Consider the following 20,636-nt stretch of genomic DNA (forward strand, 5'->3'; position numbering starts at 1 on the left):
CACGTTTGCTTAGTTCTACAAGTTCGATACTTTGCCCTCTGAGGACCTAAAGTTTGGTCAATCGGTTCTGCAGCAGCCTCCAAGCTCTCCCGCTCGTACTGGGAGCTTTGGTACATAATGTGTACCCCTGCATCCTCCAGGACGTAAGAGAAAATAGGATTTTAATTACCTACCAGTAAATCCTTTTCTCGTAGTCTGTAGAGGATGCTGGGCGCGCACCCAGCGCTTTGTTTTCCTGCATTTGTTACTTAGTTAAGTACTGTGTTGTTACTTGGTTAAGTACTGCATTGTTACTTGGTTAAGTACTGCATTGTTACTTGGTTAAGTACTGTTGTTCAGCAGTTGCTGAATTGTTTCAAGCTGGTTAGCTTGGTTTTCTGTTATGTGTGAGCTGGTGTGAATCTCACCACTATCTGTGTATTTCCTTCTCTCGAATTATGTCCGTCTCCTCGGACACAGTTTCTAGACTGAGCCTGGTAGGAGGGGCTTAGAGGGAGGAGCCAGCCCACACTATTAAACTCTTAAAGTGCCCATGGCTCCCAAAGGACCCATCTATACCCCATGGTACTAATGTGGACCCAAGCATCCTCTACCTGCTACGAGAAAAATAAGATTTTAAACCTACCGGTAAATCTTTTTCTCCTAGTCCGTAGAGGATGCTGGGGACTCCGTAAGGACCATGGGGTATAGACGGGCTCCGCAGGAGACATGGGCACCATAAAGAATTTCAGAATGGGTGTGCACTGGCTCCTCCCTCTATGCCCCTCCTCCAGACCTCAGTTAGAGAAACTGTGCCCAGATGAGATGGACAATACGAGGAAAGGATTTTGTTAATCTAAGGGCAAGATTCATACCAGCCCACACCATCCACACCGTATAACCTGCAATATACGCAACCAGTAAACAGTATGAACAAACAGCATCAGCTAAAGACTGATCTCAACTGTAACATAACCCTTATGTAAGCAACAACTATATACAAGCCTTGCAGATTATGTCCGCACTGGGACGGGCGCCTAGCATCCTCTACGGACTCGGAGAAAAAGATTTACCGGTAGGTTTAAAATCTTATTTTCTCTTACATCCTAGAGGATGCTGGGGACTCCGTAAGGACCATGGGGTTTATACCAAAGCTCCAGACCGGGCGGGAGAGTGTGGACGACTCTGCAGCACCGACTGAGCAAACGCAAGGTCCTCATCAGCCAGGGTATCAAACTTATAGAACTTTGCAAACGTGTTTGAACCCGACCAGGTAGCTGCTCGGCAAAGCTGTAAAGTCGAGATGCCTCGGGCAGCCGCCCAAGAAGAGCCCACCTTCCTAGTGGAATGGGCCTTCACCGAATTAGGTAACGGCAATCCTGCCGTACAATGAGCCTGCTGAATCGTGTTACAGATCCAGCGAGCAATAGTCTGCTTCGAAGCAGGAGCGCCAACTTTGTTGGCTGCATACATGACAAACAGTGCTTCTGTTTTCCTAACCCTAGCCATCCTGGCTACATAGATTTTTAAAGCCCTGACTACATCCAGAGACGTGGAGTCCTCTAAGTCATCAGTAGCCACAGGCACCACAATAGGTTGGTTCATATGAAACGAAGAAACCACCTTAGGCAAAAATTGAGGACGAGTCCTCAACTCAGCCCTATCCACATGGAAAATCAAATAGGGGCTCTTGTCAGACACCCGCCTTGTAGATGCCAAGGCCAACAACATAACCACCTGTCCAGGAGGTCCCACTGAAAAGTCCTTGCATGAAACCTGCCGAAGGGGATGGCCTCGTAGGCTGCCACAATTTTCCCCAGAACACGAGTGCATTGATGAACAGACACTCTTTTTGGTTTTAGCAGGTCTCTGACCATGTTCTGGAGGTCCCGGGCTTTTTCTATCGGGAGAAAAACCCTCTTCTGATCCGTGTCTAGAATCATGCCTAGGAATGATTGAGTCGCTGGAATCAATTGTGACTTTGGCAGATTGAGAATCCTACCGTGTTGTTGCAGCACTCTCAGGGAGAGCGACATGCTCCTCTGCAATTGATCTCTCGATCTTGCTTTTATCAGGAGATCGTCCAAGTACGGGATAATTGTGACTCCCTGCCTGCGCAGGAGCACCATCATCTCCGCCATCACCTTGGTGAAAATCCTCGGACCGTGGAAAGCCCAAACGGCAACGTCTGAAACTGGTAATGAGAGTCCTGTACAGCGAATCTCAGGTACGCCTGATGAGGAGGATATATGGGAACATGAAGGTATGCGTCCTTTATGTCGAGTGACACCATAAAATCCCCCCCTTCCAGACTGGAGATCACAGCCCGGAGCGATTCCATCTTGAATTTGAACTTTTTTAAGTACAGGTTTAGGGATTTTAGATTTAAAATGGTTCTGACCGAACCATCCAGCTTCGGGACCACGAACAGGGTTGAATAGTAACCTTTTCCCTGTTGGACTAGGGGAACCCTGACAACCCCTTGCTGTTGACACAGCTTTTGAATTGCAGCTAACACTACTTCCCTCTCTGGAAGAGAAGCTGGCAAGGCCGACTTGAAAAATCGGCGAGGGGGCACCTCTTCGAATTCCAGTTTGTAACCCTGGGATACAATATCCCTCGCCCAAGGATCCACGTCTGACAGAACCCAGACCTGACTGAAGAGTCGAAGACGTGCCCCCACCGGCGCGGACTCCCTCAGTGGAGTCCCAGCGTCATGCGGTGGATTTAGTAGAAGCCGGGGAGGACTTCTGCTGCTGGGAACTAGCCAGAGCAGGTGCTCTCTTCCCTCTACCCTTACCTCTTGCGAGGAAAGATGAGCCCGACCTCTTCTGGACTTATGCGACCGAAAGGACTGCATCTGATATTGTGGAGTTTTCTTTTGCTGTGGGGGAACAAAAGGCAAAAAGGTAGATTTACCCACGGTAGCTGTGGCAAACAGGTCCGCGAGACCTTCCCCAAATAATACTTCACCTTTGTATGGCAAAACCTCCATATGCTTCTTTGAGTCGGCATCACCCGTCCCTTGACGGGTCCACAGGGCTCGCCTAGCAGAAATCGCCATGGCGTTGGCTCTCGAACCTAGCAGCCCAACGTCTCTTTGAGCGTCCCTCATATATAAGACTGAGTCTTTAATGTGACCTAAGGTCAATAAAATGGTATCCCTGTCTAGGGTATCAAGGTCAGCTGACAAGGTATCTGTCCAAGCTGCAACTGCACTACATACCCATGCCGATGCAATTGCTGGTAAAGCACCCGTATGCGCATAAATAGATTTTAAAGTAGTTTCCTGACTGCGATCAGCAGGATCCTTGAGGGCTGCCGTGTCCAGAGATGGTAGCGCCACCTTCTTGGACAGGCGTGTTAAAGCCTTGTCCACCCTGGGTGAGGATTCCCAACGTACCCTGTCCTGTGCAGGGAAAGGATACGCCATAAGACTCCTCTTGGGAATCTGCAGTTTTTTGTCTGGAGTTTCCCAAGCTTTTTCAAATAACTCGTTCAGCTCATGAGATGGGGGAAAGGTTACCTCAGGTTTCTTTTCCTTATACATGCGCACCCTCGTGTCGGGGACCGAGGGGTCATCTGTGATATGCAAAAAACATCTTTTATTGCCATAATCATATAATGAATACTTTTGGCCACCCTTGGGTGTAACCTCGCATCATCGTAGTCAACACTGGAGTCAGAATCCGTGTCGGTATCAGTGTCTGCTATTTGGGATAGGGGATGTTTTTGAGACCCAGAAGGGCCCTGTGACCCAGTCGAAGCCGTGGATTGACTCCCTGCTTTTTCCCTGGACTCTACTTTGTCCAATCTCTTATGTAATAAGGTCACATTTGCATTTAAAACATTCCACATGTCCATCCAATCATGAGTCAGCGTTGCCGACGGAGACACCACAATCATCTGCTCCACCTCCTCCTTAGCTGAGCCTTCCGCATCAGACATGCCGACACACTCGTACCGACACCCCCACACACACAGGGATATAGTTATAAGGTGACAGTTCCCCAATAAGGCCCTTTGGAGAGATAGAGAGAGAGTATGCCAGCACACACCCAGCGCCAACCGACACTGGAAACAATCTCCCAGATAATAGCGCTTTTATATTAATTTACTGTGTAATACACTCACTGCGCCTTACAAGTGCCCCTCCTCCTCTTTTCAGCCCTGTGTCACCGTGGTCAGCAGGGGAGAGACCGGGGAGCCAGCTTCTCTGCAGATCTCTGTGGAGAAAATGGCGCTGGTTAGTGCTGAGGGACCAAGCTCCGCCCCCTCCAGCGGCAGGCTTCGGTCACGCTCAAAGTATAAAAAAACTGGCGGGGGATTCATAGAAATACTGCCTCCGCAGCCTGTAATCTTATAAATGCCAGATATAGAGGTGTTTATTGCTGCCCAGGGTGCCCCCCCTGCGCCCTGCACCCATCCGTGCCTGCTAGTGTGTGTAGTGTGTGGGAGCAATGGCGCGCAGCGTTACCGCTGGGCGCTTACCTCAGGGAAGATCTGAAGTCTTCTGCCGCCTAAGAAGTCTTCTTTTTTCTTATACTCACCCGACTTCTATCTTCCGGCTCTGTGAGGAGGACGGCGGCGCGACTCTGGGACGAACGGCGAGGGGAGACCTGCGTTCCGACTCCCTCTGGAGCTAATGGTGTCCAGTAGCCTAAGAAGCAGAGCCTATCACTTAAGTAGGTCTGCTTCTCTCTCCTCAGCCCCACGATGCAGGGAGCCTGTTGCCAGCAGTGCTCCCTGAAAATAAAAAACCTAACAAAATTATTTTTCAGAGAAACTCAGGAGAGCTCCCCTGTAATGGACCTCCTCTGGGCACAGGATCTAACTGAGGTCTGGAGGAGGGGCATAGAGGGAGGAGCCAGTGCACACCCATTCTGAAATTCTTTATGGTGCCCATGTCTCCTGCGGAGCCCGTCTATACCCCATGGTCCTTACGGAGCCCCCAGCATCCTCTAGGACGTAAGAGAAAGGATTTTCTCCATTGCACCCCACATCCAAGCTCTGGCACAATCCTGTCGTTTCCAGCTACGCAACATTGCTCGTATCAGGCCATATCTCTCCCAGAGTGCAACTAAACTCATCATCCACTCACTGGTCATCTCACGACTTGACTACTGTAATGTCCTCCTCACTGGCCTCGCTTGCTCCCATCTTGCTCCCCTCCAATCTGTCCTGAACTCCGCAGCTAGGCTTATCTTCCTCTCCCGCCGCACCACATCTGCCACTCTACTTCAACAAAATCTACACTGGCTCCCATTCCCCTACAGAATCCTCTTCAAACTCCTCACCCTCACATACAAGGCCATCTCTAATTCTACTGCTCCCTACATCTCCAACCTCCTTTCCCTTCATACTCCCTCCCGCCCCCTACGGTCGACTAATGACCGTCGCCTCTCCACCGCCCTGGTCACTGCTTCCCATGCACGAGTTCAGGATTTTGCCCGTGCTGCACCCCTTCAGTGGAACGCACTCCCCCGCTCCATTAGACTCTCCCCAACCTTGCAAAGCTTCAAACGGGCACTAAAAACCCACCTATTCATCAAAGCATACCCTCCCGATGCATAACCCAGTGCTGAAGCCGCGCCTCCGCCCCCCTGCCTCATGCCGTGAACATCTCAGCCTTGCTTGCATACTGCCATCAGGCTACCTCCCACTTGCCTGCACCTCTTGTCATCTGTCTGTCGCCCCTCCCCATTAGATTGTTAGCTCTTCAGAGCAGGGCCCTCTTTCCTCTTGTTATCTAAGCCCTCGTCTCAACACATTTCACTCACAGCTCTCCCCTACTCAACGACCATCTTTTCCTGCTAGTAAAGGCTCATCTCCATCTATGGCCACCAGCCTCTAGTAGTACGATGATCACTCCCTCGATACTTACATCTTAGCTGTATTATGTCTTGAGAATGTGTGGTGCTCCGTTACCTGTACTCTATTTCTTTATTTACTGTAATGCAATGTTTTGTCCCCTGTACTGTCCTTTGTACGGCGCTGTGAAACACATGTGGCGCCTTATAAATAAAATGTAATAATAATAATAATAATTTACCAGTAGGTAATTAAAATCCTATTTTCGCACTGCTACAGCATGTACATTCAGTAGTGGTATGCAGGGTATACATCCTTTGTGTTTTATTACATTAGCAGTGGGAAAAATGCACAAATTCAATGATACTCAGCAAAGGACACATGCAGGGAAATGTAATAGGGTCCGAGTTTGCGGAGGTCTGAGATTTAAGCAGAGATTGCCCGTATTTTTAAAGTGGCTAACATTTGCAAGGCAAAACCAACTTGGTGTTGCCTTGTAAATGTTTGCTGTTTCAAAAATACAGGCTATATCGTCTGAAATCCTGGACCTCCACAAACTCGGACCCTATTACATTTCCTTGATGATGCGTTTTAGACGCATTTTGTGGTGCACAAAGTACATCGGTTTGGCACTTTCTATGTGGATGAGGACATATCTGTATAAGAATACATGCCAAAGGGGTAAATTACTTTTTTTGATAACCTGTGTTTACAAGATAGTTTATGCAAATAAAAGGATATACAGATTTACCTGTAAATGCATGAGGTTTACACATGTGTTGCCACTGGATGCCCTGATAGTACTTCTCGTCAATCTCTGCTTCTCCAACTGAAACAATCTCTGATATGGGAACAATGTGACCACCTGCAACACAGAGAACGGGAATGAAACAAATCCAGATGCCATCAGTCATGACAATGAAACGCAAGCCTCCTAAATGGCAGCCAGCCAAGCACTGCAACTCCGCTTTGTTATGTTCTGCTTGTCAAGTTGTTTAGTTCAACTAAAACATATATAAAACTGAGGAGATAATTTATACAATTTAACATGATTCAGTTATTACAATGGTGGGAAAAAACTTCCAGACTTACCCAGGCTATAATTAAACATATACTGCGCTGACTTCTCACATACCATAGTTCAACACGAGTGACAAAATAACAAGCTGTGCTGCAATGCTGCACACTGGGTAGTAATCATGCTTTTAATGTAAATATTTTCAACTAAAACATTTAAGTTGGATGAGATATTCCCACATTAATATCCAGATTGAGCTTGCTCTACGTTGATTAACTTTTTAGGTTTATTTACTTTTTAAACAATCTAAACTTAATATCGATAAGGGACCCATATATCCGAGGTGTATTACCCCCATTTTAAACTGTTCTGCCAATCAGAATGCAGAACGGCGGTCATCAATGATCAGCGATCCATCTTGGAATTTGGGGAAATTCTGAATACTAAATATCCCCAATTTGTTGATCTCAATGAATTTTAAGTTGGGATTGGCAAATCAGGGAAGTTACACATTCTGAATATCCCCGACTCCCCAATCCAGGCTTCAGGGGATGGGGGAAAATGCACAATCTATTGCATATGTATGAAGGCCTTTACTTGTTTATTAAATAACCAAAATATCAAGAGGTGCTTTATTATGTCATGTTACCACAGAACAGAATGCATACCGACTAATACACATGACAATAGAAACTAAAAAAGCAAGACTACTTCACTTTACATATACGGCCACACATTTAGGTCACACTTATAGCCACAGTGCTGTCTGAAGTTACCCTCTAAGGTGCACTATGGTAATGGATCATCCACCACAGGGTCTTATTGCTCCAGTTTTTAGGCCTTTCTGTTTCTTTTGTAGGGAAAATGAATGACAGGTAGCTGATGATGTAGAGCCCAAATGTTTTTATTTACAGTCACTTGCATAGGAGATGTTCTCCTAATTACTGCTCAATATAACATTATAAGCACAGCCATTCTGACAATATTCAATTACCACTATTGTACCAGCACAAAAAAACACTCCAGTATGGCATAGCCCTAAGCCCATCATATTGTAAGCATTCAAGCAGAGTCTCTTACTGTTTGTTTGTTTGTTTGTTTGTTTGTTTATAATCACATTTGTTATATTACGGATTTGTCTTATACTGAAAAGCACTACAGTATATGCTGATGTTAAGTAAATTAAATTTGAGCTGTCTTGTAAATCAGAACATTAAAATATAATTAAATAGGGGAAAAAAATCCCTTGAACTTTATAAAAGGCCATTGTTGCTTGGCACAAGACCAATCCTGTAGAGGCCCCAAGAGCTGATCACTGACCCTAGAACTGACTCACAGAGGTATAGTACTTAGTCCCTCTTGGTACCCGGCGTACCAAAGTAATATTAATAAAATAGTACTGAATCCAATAATAATAGGAGCGAAGGCAATCATTTATAATTAAAACGAATCGGGACAATACTGTTTTAGTCCTATCACCCGGCTACCCACCAGCTTGGGATACCAGGAGGCAGCCAGTTTTTTCAGCATGGGGTTGGTTAGCTCTAGGTACGGGCAAGCATGCCCGTTAATGCAAAGTAGCACTGGCTTAGAAGCTAATGAAGGGTAAAACTAAATGCTTCTAATCAAGTATAAAAAAAATTGCAAGTGATTTCGTGGTTTACCAACTTCCACACATCGCATGCAGTTTGAGGTTGAGTCTCTGATCCACAACATCAAAAAAAGGGCAGCTTGGGAACGAAAACTGTATGTGTTGTGTGTGTGTGTTTCAAATTACAACAATAAGTTTCCTTCTAAGATAACACATGCCACATCTTTTCATGCTTCCATTGAAATACTTTAGTGACAACAGCCTAAAGGCCCGTACACACTAGGCGATTCGCTCCAGGAGCGATATCGCCTAGTGTTTCCCGGCTCGGGACGCCGCATACACACTGTGCGCACAGTGATGTCATGCCGTGGCCGGGCTGTACATACAGCTTTTGGGCAATAGTCCAAATCGAGCGGCATGTACAGATGAGGGAGGGGGACGAAAACTATGCGCGAGAACACACATCGTAAATCGTCCACAGCATACACCCTGTGCGATATTGTAAACAATATCGCTCAGGAGGGTAAAAATTAGCAGTATTGTTTACAATATAGCCTAGCGTGTATGAGCCTTAATAGTAAGCAGTTTTTAAAATGAAAAATAGATATTTTATACTTTAATGACTAAACTGAGTTGTAACTTAAATCGCTATAAAGTACCATGAATACTTTTATAAATAGTTTAGCAAGAAAAAAAAAGAAAAAAACACAGGAGTTAACCATGACTTTCCTATTTCAATTAATCTTTGTATGGCTGAGAAAATTCTACCCGTTGCGAGGAGAAAATGAAATAAGCATCCATAATTAAATCATACAATGTGATTAAGTTCGCTAAGTAAATCTAAATTCCCAAGCTTTAGGCAGAAAAAGTCCTGTGGGCTACATTTAAAGATAAAGAACAAATTAAAGAAAACGCAAAGCTTCCAAGTACACATCACTTTGGACTATTTAAATCGCACAGAAGACTATTAATTCAATGAAAGAAACCTAGCAGTAGCTATGTAATTCAATGCAAAATATAAGGCACCATTTTAAAAGCAAAAGAGCGAACAGAAGCTCCCTATTCATGAGTAAGAGGTTGACTGCCAGCTGTGTGTCATTTATGCAGGCAGCATAATCCATCTACATGTCAAGCCAGTAATGGGACAATGACTACAAGCATCACAAGGAGTAACAAAGTAAATATAGTGGGTGTAGGTATATGTATGTGCTAGGAAAAATGGGCTATATGAACAACCACCAATATGCTCTTTAACTACATGGTTTTCCAAGTGTTTCACTCTTACCAATACAAACTTGTACTTGCAGCACTTTTGCAGAGAATAGGTCAGTCCTTCTAATCAGTCCCAGCCCCACTGGAATAATCTACATTCCGTATCAAAAGGACACAAGCGTTAATGTTTTGTCAGAAGCCAATTAACCTACTACTATGGAGTGCGAGAGGAAACCCACAGCTATGGGGAAAACATACAAACTCTACAAATGTTGGTCATGACCGGAACTGAACTCATGACCTAAGTGCATTCAGCAGGACAGTCCAGTTTTTCTGGGACTGTCCCGCTGTCCCACCCGTGGCCAGCAGTGTCCTGCAGGCAGGGGAGTTGGGGATAGCGCACAGAGGGCAGCATCTCGGAGTGCGAAGTCCCGCGAGGCTCCACCCCTTTCCCTGAAGGCCCATACCTCAAAGCCCCGCCCCCTTTCTGACATGCGGGCGCCTTCGCCGACCAAAGGGTTCCGCATCTCACATTTACAGAGTTGGGAGAAATGCTGTGAGGCAGTAATGCTAACCAAAGTTATTAATTTTATTTTTTAAATTGTATACAGATGTGTCCACTTACATCTAACCTCCTGGCACGTAAAACAGCTTTCTAGTCACGCAATGCCGTGGCGTGATTTATTAGTCTTTATGTGCAATTTTTTCCATTAAGAGGAGTCTTATTCGCAAAATGATGTGAGTAGGATGCACAAGCTGCTTATGCTGATTAAAATATTTAGCAAGCATGTATTTTGTGTGCGACTGTAGCTGTATCTGCCTACAAAATGCTACATTACAGTGTTTTCCAAGAAAACACTTTAGCATAGCATTTCATATGCAGATACCCGCCATGTTCTCACAGAGTATAGGCATGTCGCATATAATTTTAGTCAGCAGTCAACTTGTGCATCCTATTCACATAGCATTGCAAATAAGACGCATTTTTGGTAAATTGCTGAGTCACTCACGCCAGGCATATCCCGCTACATGGCGTACTGAGGCTAGATGTATGAGAACACATCTGTACGGTAGGTGACTATAAAGCCTATTAACTGTTGAAAAGTGTGAAGAAGCCCTAAATGTACAGTGGACTACAATTATTGTTACTTGAATTTGAGGTTATAAAAAAAATTGCTTTAATTTCCTATTCACATGGATCCGCCACTTTTAAAGGTAAAAAAGAAATTGCTCTGCATAAAGCAGCAGGACTTTTTCTTCTGGTCAAGTTGCTTAGCTCTAGAAAGCTTCAGATTTACTGCTGGAAATTTACTGTAGTGAATGCACTCACATTGCTTTCACAATGGCAGCACTTACTATTAACTAGGGAAGGTTGAAAGCAAGAGAACCCTTAATGGCAGAAGATGAAAACAAAGACCCCCATCTGCAGTATTTGAGGGTGGCACAATTTGATACCACTATTTTTTAAGTTCTTAACTACATGTAGTACAATTAAGCCACGGGACATAATATTATGTTATGTTTGTTAGCAGCAAACCTAGGGAATTGTGTCTGCTATAGTTTAAAACACTTCAGGCCAGTAATATTAAACTTATTACTTGATGTTAGGGCATACCTGCACACTGTTGAACTGTGAGAGGAAAAAAGACTGGTACGAAGAATGCTTGGAAGAAATATGTTATTATGATGGAGGGGTGAGGAGAGAAGAAAATAGTGCTACTATCTACTATGTCATGTGCTGTGCAAGTAGAGTAATGGTGCCTAAACATCAGCAATCAATTACAGCAAATCTGCGTTTCGCAGAGGAATGTGTAAAAAAAAAAAAAAAACACATCGGCAATGTATGGGGTTCACATATTTAAGATTCCAAACAAAAGTGATCAGAACCGATAAATCACATTGTCACAGGAGTGTTCAAAATGTTTGCGAGCGCAGCCAAGCAGGGATCATCCTCTAATCAATGCATTTGCAATTAAACTGTGAACGCATTGCAGGGCGGCCTTGCCCTGTGCTGGGAGACCCCCAGCATGTGAGTAGATGGACGCAGATCTTGCAGCGAAAGAAAGATCTGTGTCCATCTCTGAAAAGGCCCAAGACATATAGAGGCAAATCTTGACGAAGATTCAATTAATTTTGCAAACTTCAAACTATGATAATGTGGATTATCAGGGCAGGACAACCTCATTCATTTTTGCTTGTAGATCTATGGGGTCAAGCTAACACAAGCAAGGATTTACCTCCTGCAACGTGCACTTAATTGAATCTGCCCCACTTAAAACAAATTTGGCAGTGTAATATTATATATTAACAATGAAACAACTTGCAGAGCACGGCGTGTCACTAGCCCGCCTGCCAAAAAAAAAAATAGGATTTTTGGTCACAATTAAATCTTTTTCTCCAGGACTTGATACTATTTTTTTTAAATCCAGGGGACAGGATGAAAAAAAATGTAGAAGCCAGACATCAATGTCCCAAAAGAAGAACTGAAATGTATCTCCCCCCCCCTCCTCCCTGCAGCCACATTGCTGTGCAGCTACCCCCCCCCCACACACACACACACACACACACACACACATTAGTGAGAAGCTAATCCCCAGTTACCCCAGATCCACATAAACACAGAAAACACCAGATCCACACACACACAAAAAAAATTGTCGGGTGCTACAGTACTGGTACTCACTGTGGGCTGAGGACTAATGAGGGTCCCTCAACGAAGAGACTGCAGTAGGAGGGCAGCAGGAGCCACTCTGAATGCAGCCCAGTCACAGGGTAGATGCAGGGGAGTGAGGCTGCAGCATAGCTTCCAGGACAGCGGCGGCTGCGGACGCGTCTGGAACTAGGCAGCGAGGCATAGGCGGGATGGGGACAGCCTGGAAGAGCGGTGGGTGGCTAGACGCAGGCCAGCAACCATTTTAAATGTGGCGCTGGCTTGCAAACCAATTGGAACTTGCGTTCAGCTACAAAAACTGTAAAAATTCAAGGACAGAGACCAGACAGCTGCACAACAAACCTGTTCTGCCAAAGAACCATGACACACTGCCCAGAAAGTTGCCACCGCCCTAATGGAATGCGCTGACACTCTGTCTGCTTTGCCAGTGGCCAACAGTGTCTATGTGCATCCTAAAGAACAAGCAGAGAATCTGTGTGGTGGATACAAGAAGTCTTGTCCAAATAAATATAGCTTTATACAGGAGCTCGGACTACATCTAGCAGAACCAGATCATCCCAGTCCTGGTCAGTTGTTGAAGGAGGAATAACCTCTTCTGGTTTAAGTGGAAAGCTGAAACAACTTTTGACTGGAATGTAGGAACCATCTGAAGAACCGCTATATCATCATCGAAGACGAGAGTAGGCGACTTGCAAGACATAGCCCCTAACTCTGAAATACGCCGGGATGAGGCAATAGCCATAAGGATAACAAGTGTCTAAGCTGAATGTAAAGGCTCAAATGGAGCCTGTTTGAGATCCAATAGAAGAAGATGAAGATCCCACGGTGCTACCAGCGAATAAAACAGTGGTTGAATATGCACAACACCCTATAAAAGGTTCGAACCTCTGGAAGAAGGCACAAATGATGTTGTAAACAGACTGACAGGGACAAAATCTGTATTTTCAAAGAACAAAGTTTTAAACTAGTTTCCAAACTACTCTAATGGAAGGCCAAAAAAGTGAGAAAAGTGAAACTTGGATGAGTGAACCAGTTCACACCACATGATGTAGTGTTTCCATACTCTGTGGTAATTGCATGACAAAACCACTTTCTACACTGAGTACAGAGGGCATAAAACCTATAGCTTTCAAAATCTCTGTTTCAAAAGCCATCTGAGGAAGGTCCTTGTGTAGAAACAGACCTTGTTGTAGCAGGTCTGGATGAAGTGGAAGACTTCACTGTGGACCTGGAGACATTTTGGGATTGCCGGCGTACCATGAGCTGCGTGGCTAGTCTGGAGCCACTAGGATTAGTCATCCACTGATCCTTGATGGGCTAGAGTACCTGAGGCAACACTGCGGTCAGAAGAAACAGATACGCGAGATGAAAGCCACACAGAACAGTCATGGCATCCATTGCAAAAGCCACCGGGACCCTGGATCTCAAACAACTGTGGAACATTGAAGTTGTGTCAAAAAGCCAAGAAAACCCACCTGCGAACGGCCTCTCTACAGAACTAACTGTTGGAATACCTCTGGACTGAGAGATCACTCACCACATGAGAAACATGGATCTGCAAGTCTGCTTTCCAAATTTCCACTCTCGGTATAAACATATCAGAGAGCCGGAACAAAGATCTCTGTCCAGGAAAGGATTCAGGCTGCCATCGCTGCCAGGCTATTTGTGTCTCCCTGATGAGGGTGGGGGGTGCACACTGTCAATGGGTCCAGGCGGTCTGCACAGAGACCGGAGTGCTGTGGGGGATCCCTGCCAGCAGTGCACACCCCCTGCCACGGCTGTCGCTCTGCAAACTGACAACAGCTCCCTGCAGCTGTTGCACTCAAGCTGTGTGGCACCTAACTAAATTAAATAAAATTATAAATAAAACAAAAAATAAACTACAGTCGAACCTGGATAAGTGGGAAGTATCTATTACTGGGACTAATTCTGAGGTTCCAGCATTTTTGCACCAAAAAAACTCTGTTAGTAAGACTATATTACCTTTGTAACTGAGACGACTGCTGCTAGGACCTCATAGGGGTATATGCAATAGCGGGCGAAATCGCGGCAATTATCGCCGTTTTTTCAATTCGACCAAATTCGCCAGGTGAATTCCGGAAGGTGGCTTCCGGAATTCACCATATGCAATGAAAAACGGATTCGCCAGAGTCGCGGGCGAAAATCGGCCGATTTTGCGGATTTTACCGCGATTTTAAAAAACGGGGAAAAACGGGGAAAAACCCGAAAAAAAAATGGCGTGGGGTCCCCCCTCCAAAGCATAACCAGCCTCGGGCTCATTGAGCTGGTCCTGGTTCTAAAAATGCGGGGAAAAAATTGACAGGGGATCCCCCGTATTTTTAAAACCAGCACCGGGCTCTGCGCCTGGTGCTGGTGCCAAAAATACGGGGGACAAAACGAGTAGGGGTCCCCCGTATTTTTAACACCAGCATCGGGCTCCACTAGCTGGACAGATAATGCCACAGCCGGGGGTCACTTTTATACAGTGCCCTGCGGCCGTGGCATCAAATATCCAACTAGTCACCCCTGGCCGGGGTACCCTGGGGGAATGGGGACCCCTTCAATCAAGGGGTCCCCCCCCCCCAGCCACCCAAGGGCCAGGGGTGAAGCCCGAGGCTGTCCCCCCCCATCCAATGGGCTGCGGATGGGGGGGCTGATAGCCTTTGTGTTAAAAAAAAAAGATATTGTTTTTTCCATTAGTACTACAAGTCCCAGCAAGCCTCCCCTGCAAGCTGGTACTTGGAGAACCACAAGTACCAGCATGCGGGTGAAAAACGGGCCCGCTGGTACCTGTAGTTCTAATGGAAAAAAAATACCCAAATAAAAACAGGACACAGACACCGTCGACAGTAAAACTTTATTACACACTGCCGACACACACATACTTACCTATGTTCACACGCCGACATCGGTCCTCTTCTCCATGTAGAATCCCGGGGTACCTGAAAATAAAAGATCAATTATACTCACCTCAACAGGCTCCAGAGATAAATCCACGGACTTGGCAAAAAAAGAAAACGAACAACCGGACCTGCGGACCGAAAGGGGTCCCATGCTGACAGTGACACATGGGACCCCTCTCCCCGAATGCCGGGACATCACGTGACTCCTGTCACTGATGTCCCTTCAGCCAATCAGGAAGCGCTACTGCCGTGGCGCTCATCTGATTGGCTGGACGCCGTCTGTACTCTGACAGCGCCTCGCACAGCTCCCTCCATTACTTTCAATGGTGGGAACTTAGCGGCTAGCGGTGGGGTCACCCGCCGGTCACCGCTGACCGGCGGGTGACCTCACCGCTAGCCGCTAAGTTCCCACCATTGAATATAATGGAGGGAGCTGTGCGATGCGCTGTCACAGCGATCAGCCAATCAGGTTAGCGCAACGAAGTTGCGCTTCCTGATTGGCTTAGAGACCTGTCAGTGACAACTGTCACTGACAGATCTTAATCGTGGATAGGTGTCCCATGTGTCAGCATGGGACACCTTTCAGTCCGTTTTTGGTGCGGGTAAATGCGCTTTCTTTTTTTGCCAAGTCCGTGGATTTATCTCTGGAGCCTGTTGAGGTGAGTATAATTGATCTTTTATTTTCAGGTACCCCGGGATTCTACATGGAGAAGAGGACCGATGTCGGCGTGTGAACATAGGTAAGTATGTGTGTGTCGGCAGTGTGTAATAAAGTTTTACTGTCGACGGTGTCTGTGTCCTGTTTTTATTTGGGTATTTTTTTTCCATTAGAACTACAGGTACCAGCGGGCCCGTTTTTCTCCCGCATGCTGGTACTTGTGGTTCTCCAAGTACCAGCTTGCAGGGGAGGCTTGCTGGGACTTGTAGTACTAATGGAAAAAACAATATCTTTTTTTTTGAACACAAAGGCTATCAGCCCCCCCATCCGCAGCCCATTGGATGGGGGGGGACAGCCTCGGGCTTCACCCCTGGCCCTTGGGTGGCTGGGGGGGGGGGACCCCTTGATTGAAGGGGTCCCCATTCCCCCAGGGTACCCCGGCCAGGGGTGACTAGTTGGATATTTGATGCCACGGCCGCAGGGCACTGTATAAAAGTGACCCCCGGCTGTGGCATTATCTGTCCAGCTAGTGGAGCCCGATGCTGGTGTTAAAAATACGGGGGACCCCTACTCGTTTTGTCCCCCGTATTTTTGGCACCAGCACCAGGCGCAGAGCCCGGTGCTGGTTTTAAAAATACGGGGGATCCCCTGTCAATTTTTTCCCCGCATTTTTAGAACCAGGACCAGCTCAATGAGCCCGAGGCTGGTTATGCTTTGGAGGGGGGACCCCACGCCATTTTTTCCCCGGATTTTACCGTTCCAGCAATAAAAAAAATAAAACAATAAAAATATTATTTTAAAAAATATATAAATAATATTTGTGCCTCCCCCCAAAAAAAAAAAAAAAACCTAATCCCTTCTAATATAAATAGATCTGCTATTCCTAAAAAAAAAAACACAAAAAAAAACATGTTTAAAAATTTTTTATTTGTTTTCACCCTCCAAAGTGTGGCGGAGTGAAAATCGCGAATTTGCTGTCTAAAAGCACTGCAGGCGAATTTCCAAACTTGAATTGAATATGCTGGAGGCGAATTGCAGCATCTGTACCATTGCAGAAAAGGCGAATTCGGAAAAAGGCGAATTGAGAAAAGGCGAATTTTGACGGGCCGTTTTTTTGCGAAAAATGACTGCACTGCATAGGCGAATTGATTTTTGGAGGCGAAAACGGCCCGGAATTCGCCTATTTTGCCAATTCGCCCGCTATTGCATATACCCCTAAGTGACATTAGTGCAGCTTATTAAAACTCTATAAATTAGATGAACGCCTTTAGAACCTCTGTGACTGGGATTAGTACAGGTTTTGACAAGTCTCTGTGATAAAGTACCTTATACCTGGCTTACACGGGTACCCCTTTACACATGATTTTCATAGAGCCACTGAGTGGAAGCAACATGTGCACAGCCAAAGAATGAAAGTGAAACTAAAAGTAGCTGTTGGGGGTGGAGCTGAGAAAGCACAGAGACAAACAGAGAGAGAAGGACTGCTGTGCTGCAGGGTATCCGTTCAGATGGTCAACAATGTTAAGGTCGACCACCATTGGTCGACATTGACATGGTCGACATGGAGGAATGGTCGACACATGAAAAGGTCGACATGAGTTTTTCACACACAAAATGGGAAATTTTTCTTACTTTACGATCCATGTGGACTACGATTGGGAACGGTAAACCTGTGCCGAGCTCCGCGGCAGCGGAGCAACGCACCTTGCCCGAAGCATGGTGAGCGAAGAGAGCCATGCGATGGGACGCGGTACACTAATTGGAGTTCCCCGTCGTTTTCTGCGTAATGGGACACCAAAAAAAGTTTTTTAAAAACTCATGTCGACCTTTTCATGTGTCGACCATTTGCCCATGTCGACCATGTCAATGTCGACCAATAGTGGTCGACTATTCATACCGGAACCGAGCTGCAGTATATAGTCAGTGTGTGTGCTGAGGAGACAGCAGCGTGACTTGATTTGAATTGTTCTGTATATAATACATGTTTGCAAATAACGTTTTATTGTAAGAATACACAAAGTACATATTTTTATTTTGCATTTATGCACCTCTATAAGTGAAACAAGTACTGTTTGAACCAGCATATGTGAGAACCTCTGTAAATGAGACAAACACTTCTTGAACCTGGATAAGTGAGAAAATCAGATAAGAAAGATACCTTTTTAAGGAAGACTAAATGTGCTGTCCTTTGAGATCCCACTTAACTAGGTTTGACTGTATCTATAAAGTCCCAAAACGTGCCCTTCTCCATTAGGCCCCTAAAGAACACTGACATGATGAGATTGCAGGGGGAGGAGCTCAGAATTTAACACTACAGTAGTTTAAGTGCCAAACTCCAACCCAAACTGCAATCCCATGGTCCAGTGTCACCCAGCCTTGCTGCAAAAGAAATCTTGGGCCAGATGTACAGTATTAACCTGGAGAAGGCATAAGGAAGTGATAAACCAGTGATAACTGCAGTCTCCAGGCTTAATACATTTGCCCCCTTGTTTCTTATTCTTAACGGATATTTATTGAGCAGAGTGTACCTTCCAAAAAATGTTGGCAGCCGGTTGGCGGCCTTTGTATAATGAAATGTTGAAATCCTGACTATACTGATATGCTCTCACACATCTTTGATGTAGTCACGCCATACAGACCAACTTGGCACACCAATTTTCATGAGAATCTTCTAACGTTGGGCATCTTTTTTTGCTGAAAATGCACCGTAGTCACAACATAATGCATCTAGGATGCATGAGGAAACTGTGCTGATTAGTATAATATATGACACTTGTATAGTGTATCTAGAATTACCTTTTGTAGATGGCTATATATATATATATATATATATATATATATATATATATACATACATACATACATACACACACACACATATATACACATATACATATACACACACACACACACATTTATCAGCATGGCCCTCGCTAGCAATGTCTTCCGGTGGGAGTGGGTGTGGGAGCGTGCACAGTAAGCGACATAGCGGGTACACACTAGACATGTGTCTGGTGTGTACCCAGCTTTAGGGATCCTTGAGGACCACATTTGGGAACCTGCTCTAAACAATTCCAAACTAGTAACACTAGCAATAAGTAAGCTTAACCAATTTGCTAGAGTGAAGGTACCAGCTAATTCAATATTTCCATAAAGAACTAGAGTAGAAGCAAAAGGAGGGTTGTCCCAAGAGGTATAACATGTCTAAATAAGCAGAGTTTATTTAAGTATATTATTATTCAGAAATTGAATTTATTTGTACAAGGAAATTTTTTATCTGGATATTTACAGAAGCTAATACTAGAGTGTGACTTTTGGCATAACATTTAAATTCTATAAAGATTCAAATTAGACACCTGTGTAAATAAAATGTCTACAGAACCTCTTTGTATAGAAATATAAGCACCTGGCTAGGTGGATAGATAGATAGATAGATAGATAGATAGATAGATAGATAGATAGATAGATAGATAGATAGATAGATAGATAGATAGATAGATAGATAGATAGATAGATAGATAGATAGATAGATAGAGACTTTATACAATGAGCAGACACACAGATTACCACAATCAATGTTCCAGTGGTTACAAAGAAAAACAAACGTTAAAAGTAGGCGCAAACACTATAAATGAGTCCTTACATAAGTATCCTTATGAACAGACAGGAGTGAAATCTTGGGTTAGTGTATGCTTCGTGTTCTTGGATCCCTTGTCCACACAGCCTCAATGATATGGAGTACTTCTTTTTCTCAATAAAGAAGAAGAGGTCATAGTGCAGATCACTTTTCACAGGGATAACATATTTATTTTACACAGAACACTCACAAAATTCAGTCCACCCACAGTCCAGAGATCAGCTAGCACCACCTGCTAGCTGATCTCTGGACTGTGGGTGGACTGATCCTGGTACTTCGACTTCCCTGGTACCGTTGTGGTGTCCGGAACCTCTGGTGCTTCCCCTTGTGCCATCTTGGGAGGGTAACTAGAAGATACCCCATATCAGCACCCCTTTTCTTCCCACTGGCAGTGGTTACATGCTTGTTGTTTTATGAATTTTGTGAGTGTTCTGTGTAAAATAAATATGTTATCCCTGTGAAAAGTGATCTGCACTATGACCTCTTCTTCTTTATTGAGAAAAAGAAGTACTCCATATCATTAAGGCTGTGTGGACAAGGGATCCAAGAACACGAAGCATACACTAACCCAAGATTTCACTCCTGTCTGTTCATAAGGATACTTATGTAAGGACTCATTTATAGTGTTTGCGCCTACTTTTAACGTTTGTTTTTCTTTGTGATTTATTCTTGGAATTTTGTGTGAAGGTTCCTTGTTTATTAGTGGGCTGCATTCACATAATAGGCAGCGCATTTGTACAATAACTTCTTTGCAAAATGTTCCAGTGGTTGTAAATAATAAAGTTTATCCTTTATAGTGATTAAACTAAATAAAATACTTTTCTTCAACAGATCATGTAGTTGTGAATATTCTACTTCGTGGGTGGCTGTGAAGCGTGATGTCCACAGTTGACGACTCCCGAGTGGAAGTTGCAGTCTGTATCCTGACAGGAGGATTAGAGACATGTTTCTGGGACAATTACTTCCTGTGTGTGTGTGTGTGTGTGTGTGTGTGTGTGTGTGTGTGTGTGTGTGTGTGTGTGTGTGTGTGTGTGTGTGTGTGTGTGTGTGTGTGTGTGTAATGGTAAATCCACATACTGTATTTAGAGTGTGTGTGTGTGTGTGTGTGTGTGTGTGTGTGTGTGTGTGTGTGTGTGTGTGTGTGTGTGTGTGTGTG

At 44.8% G+C, this 20,636-nt stretch overlaps 1 protein-coding gene across 2 annotated transcripts in view; it reads right to left on the reverse strand.

Moving 5' to 3' along the window:
- Positions 1-20,636, reverse strand: part of CERK (ceramide kinase) — a 159,935-nt gene that overhangs the window by 73,653 nt on the left and 65,646 nt on the right. For both annotated transcript variants that reach the window (XM_063927116.1, XM_063927117.1), the window contains one exon: positions 6,542-6,655. In XM_063927116.1, the coding sequence (XP_063783186.1) occupies positions 6,542-6,655 (114 nt within the window). The remainder of the gene's footprint in view (positions 1-6,541; positions 6,656-20,636) is intronic.

This window comes from Pseudophryne corroboree, chromosome 6 (genome assembly GCF_028390025.1).
Source record: "Pseudophryne corroboree isolate aPseCor3 chromosome 6, aPseCor3.hap2, whole genome shotgun sequence".
Lineage (NCBI taxonomy): Eukaryota > Metazoa > Chordata > Amphibia > Anura > Myobatrachidae > Pseudophryne > Pseudophryne corroboree.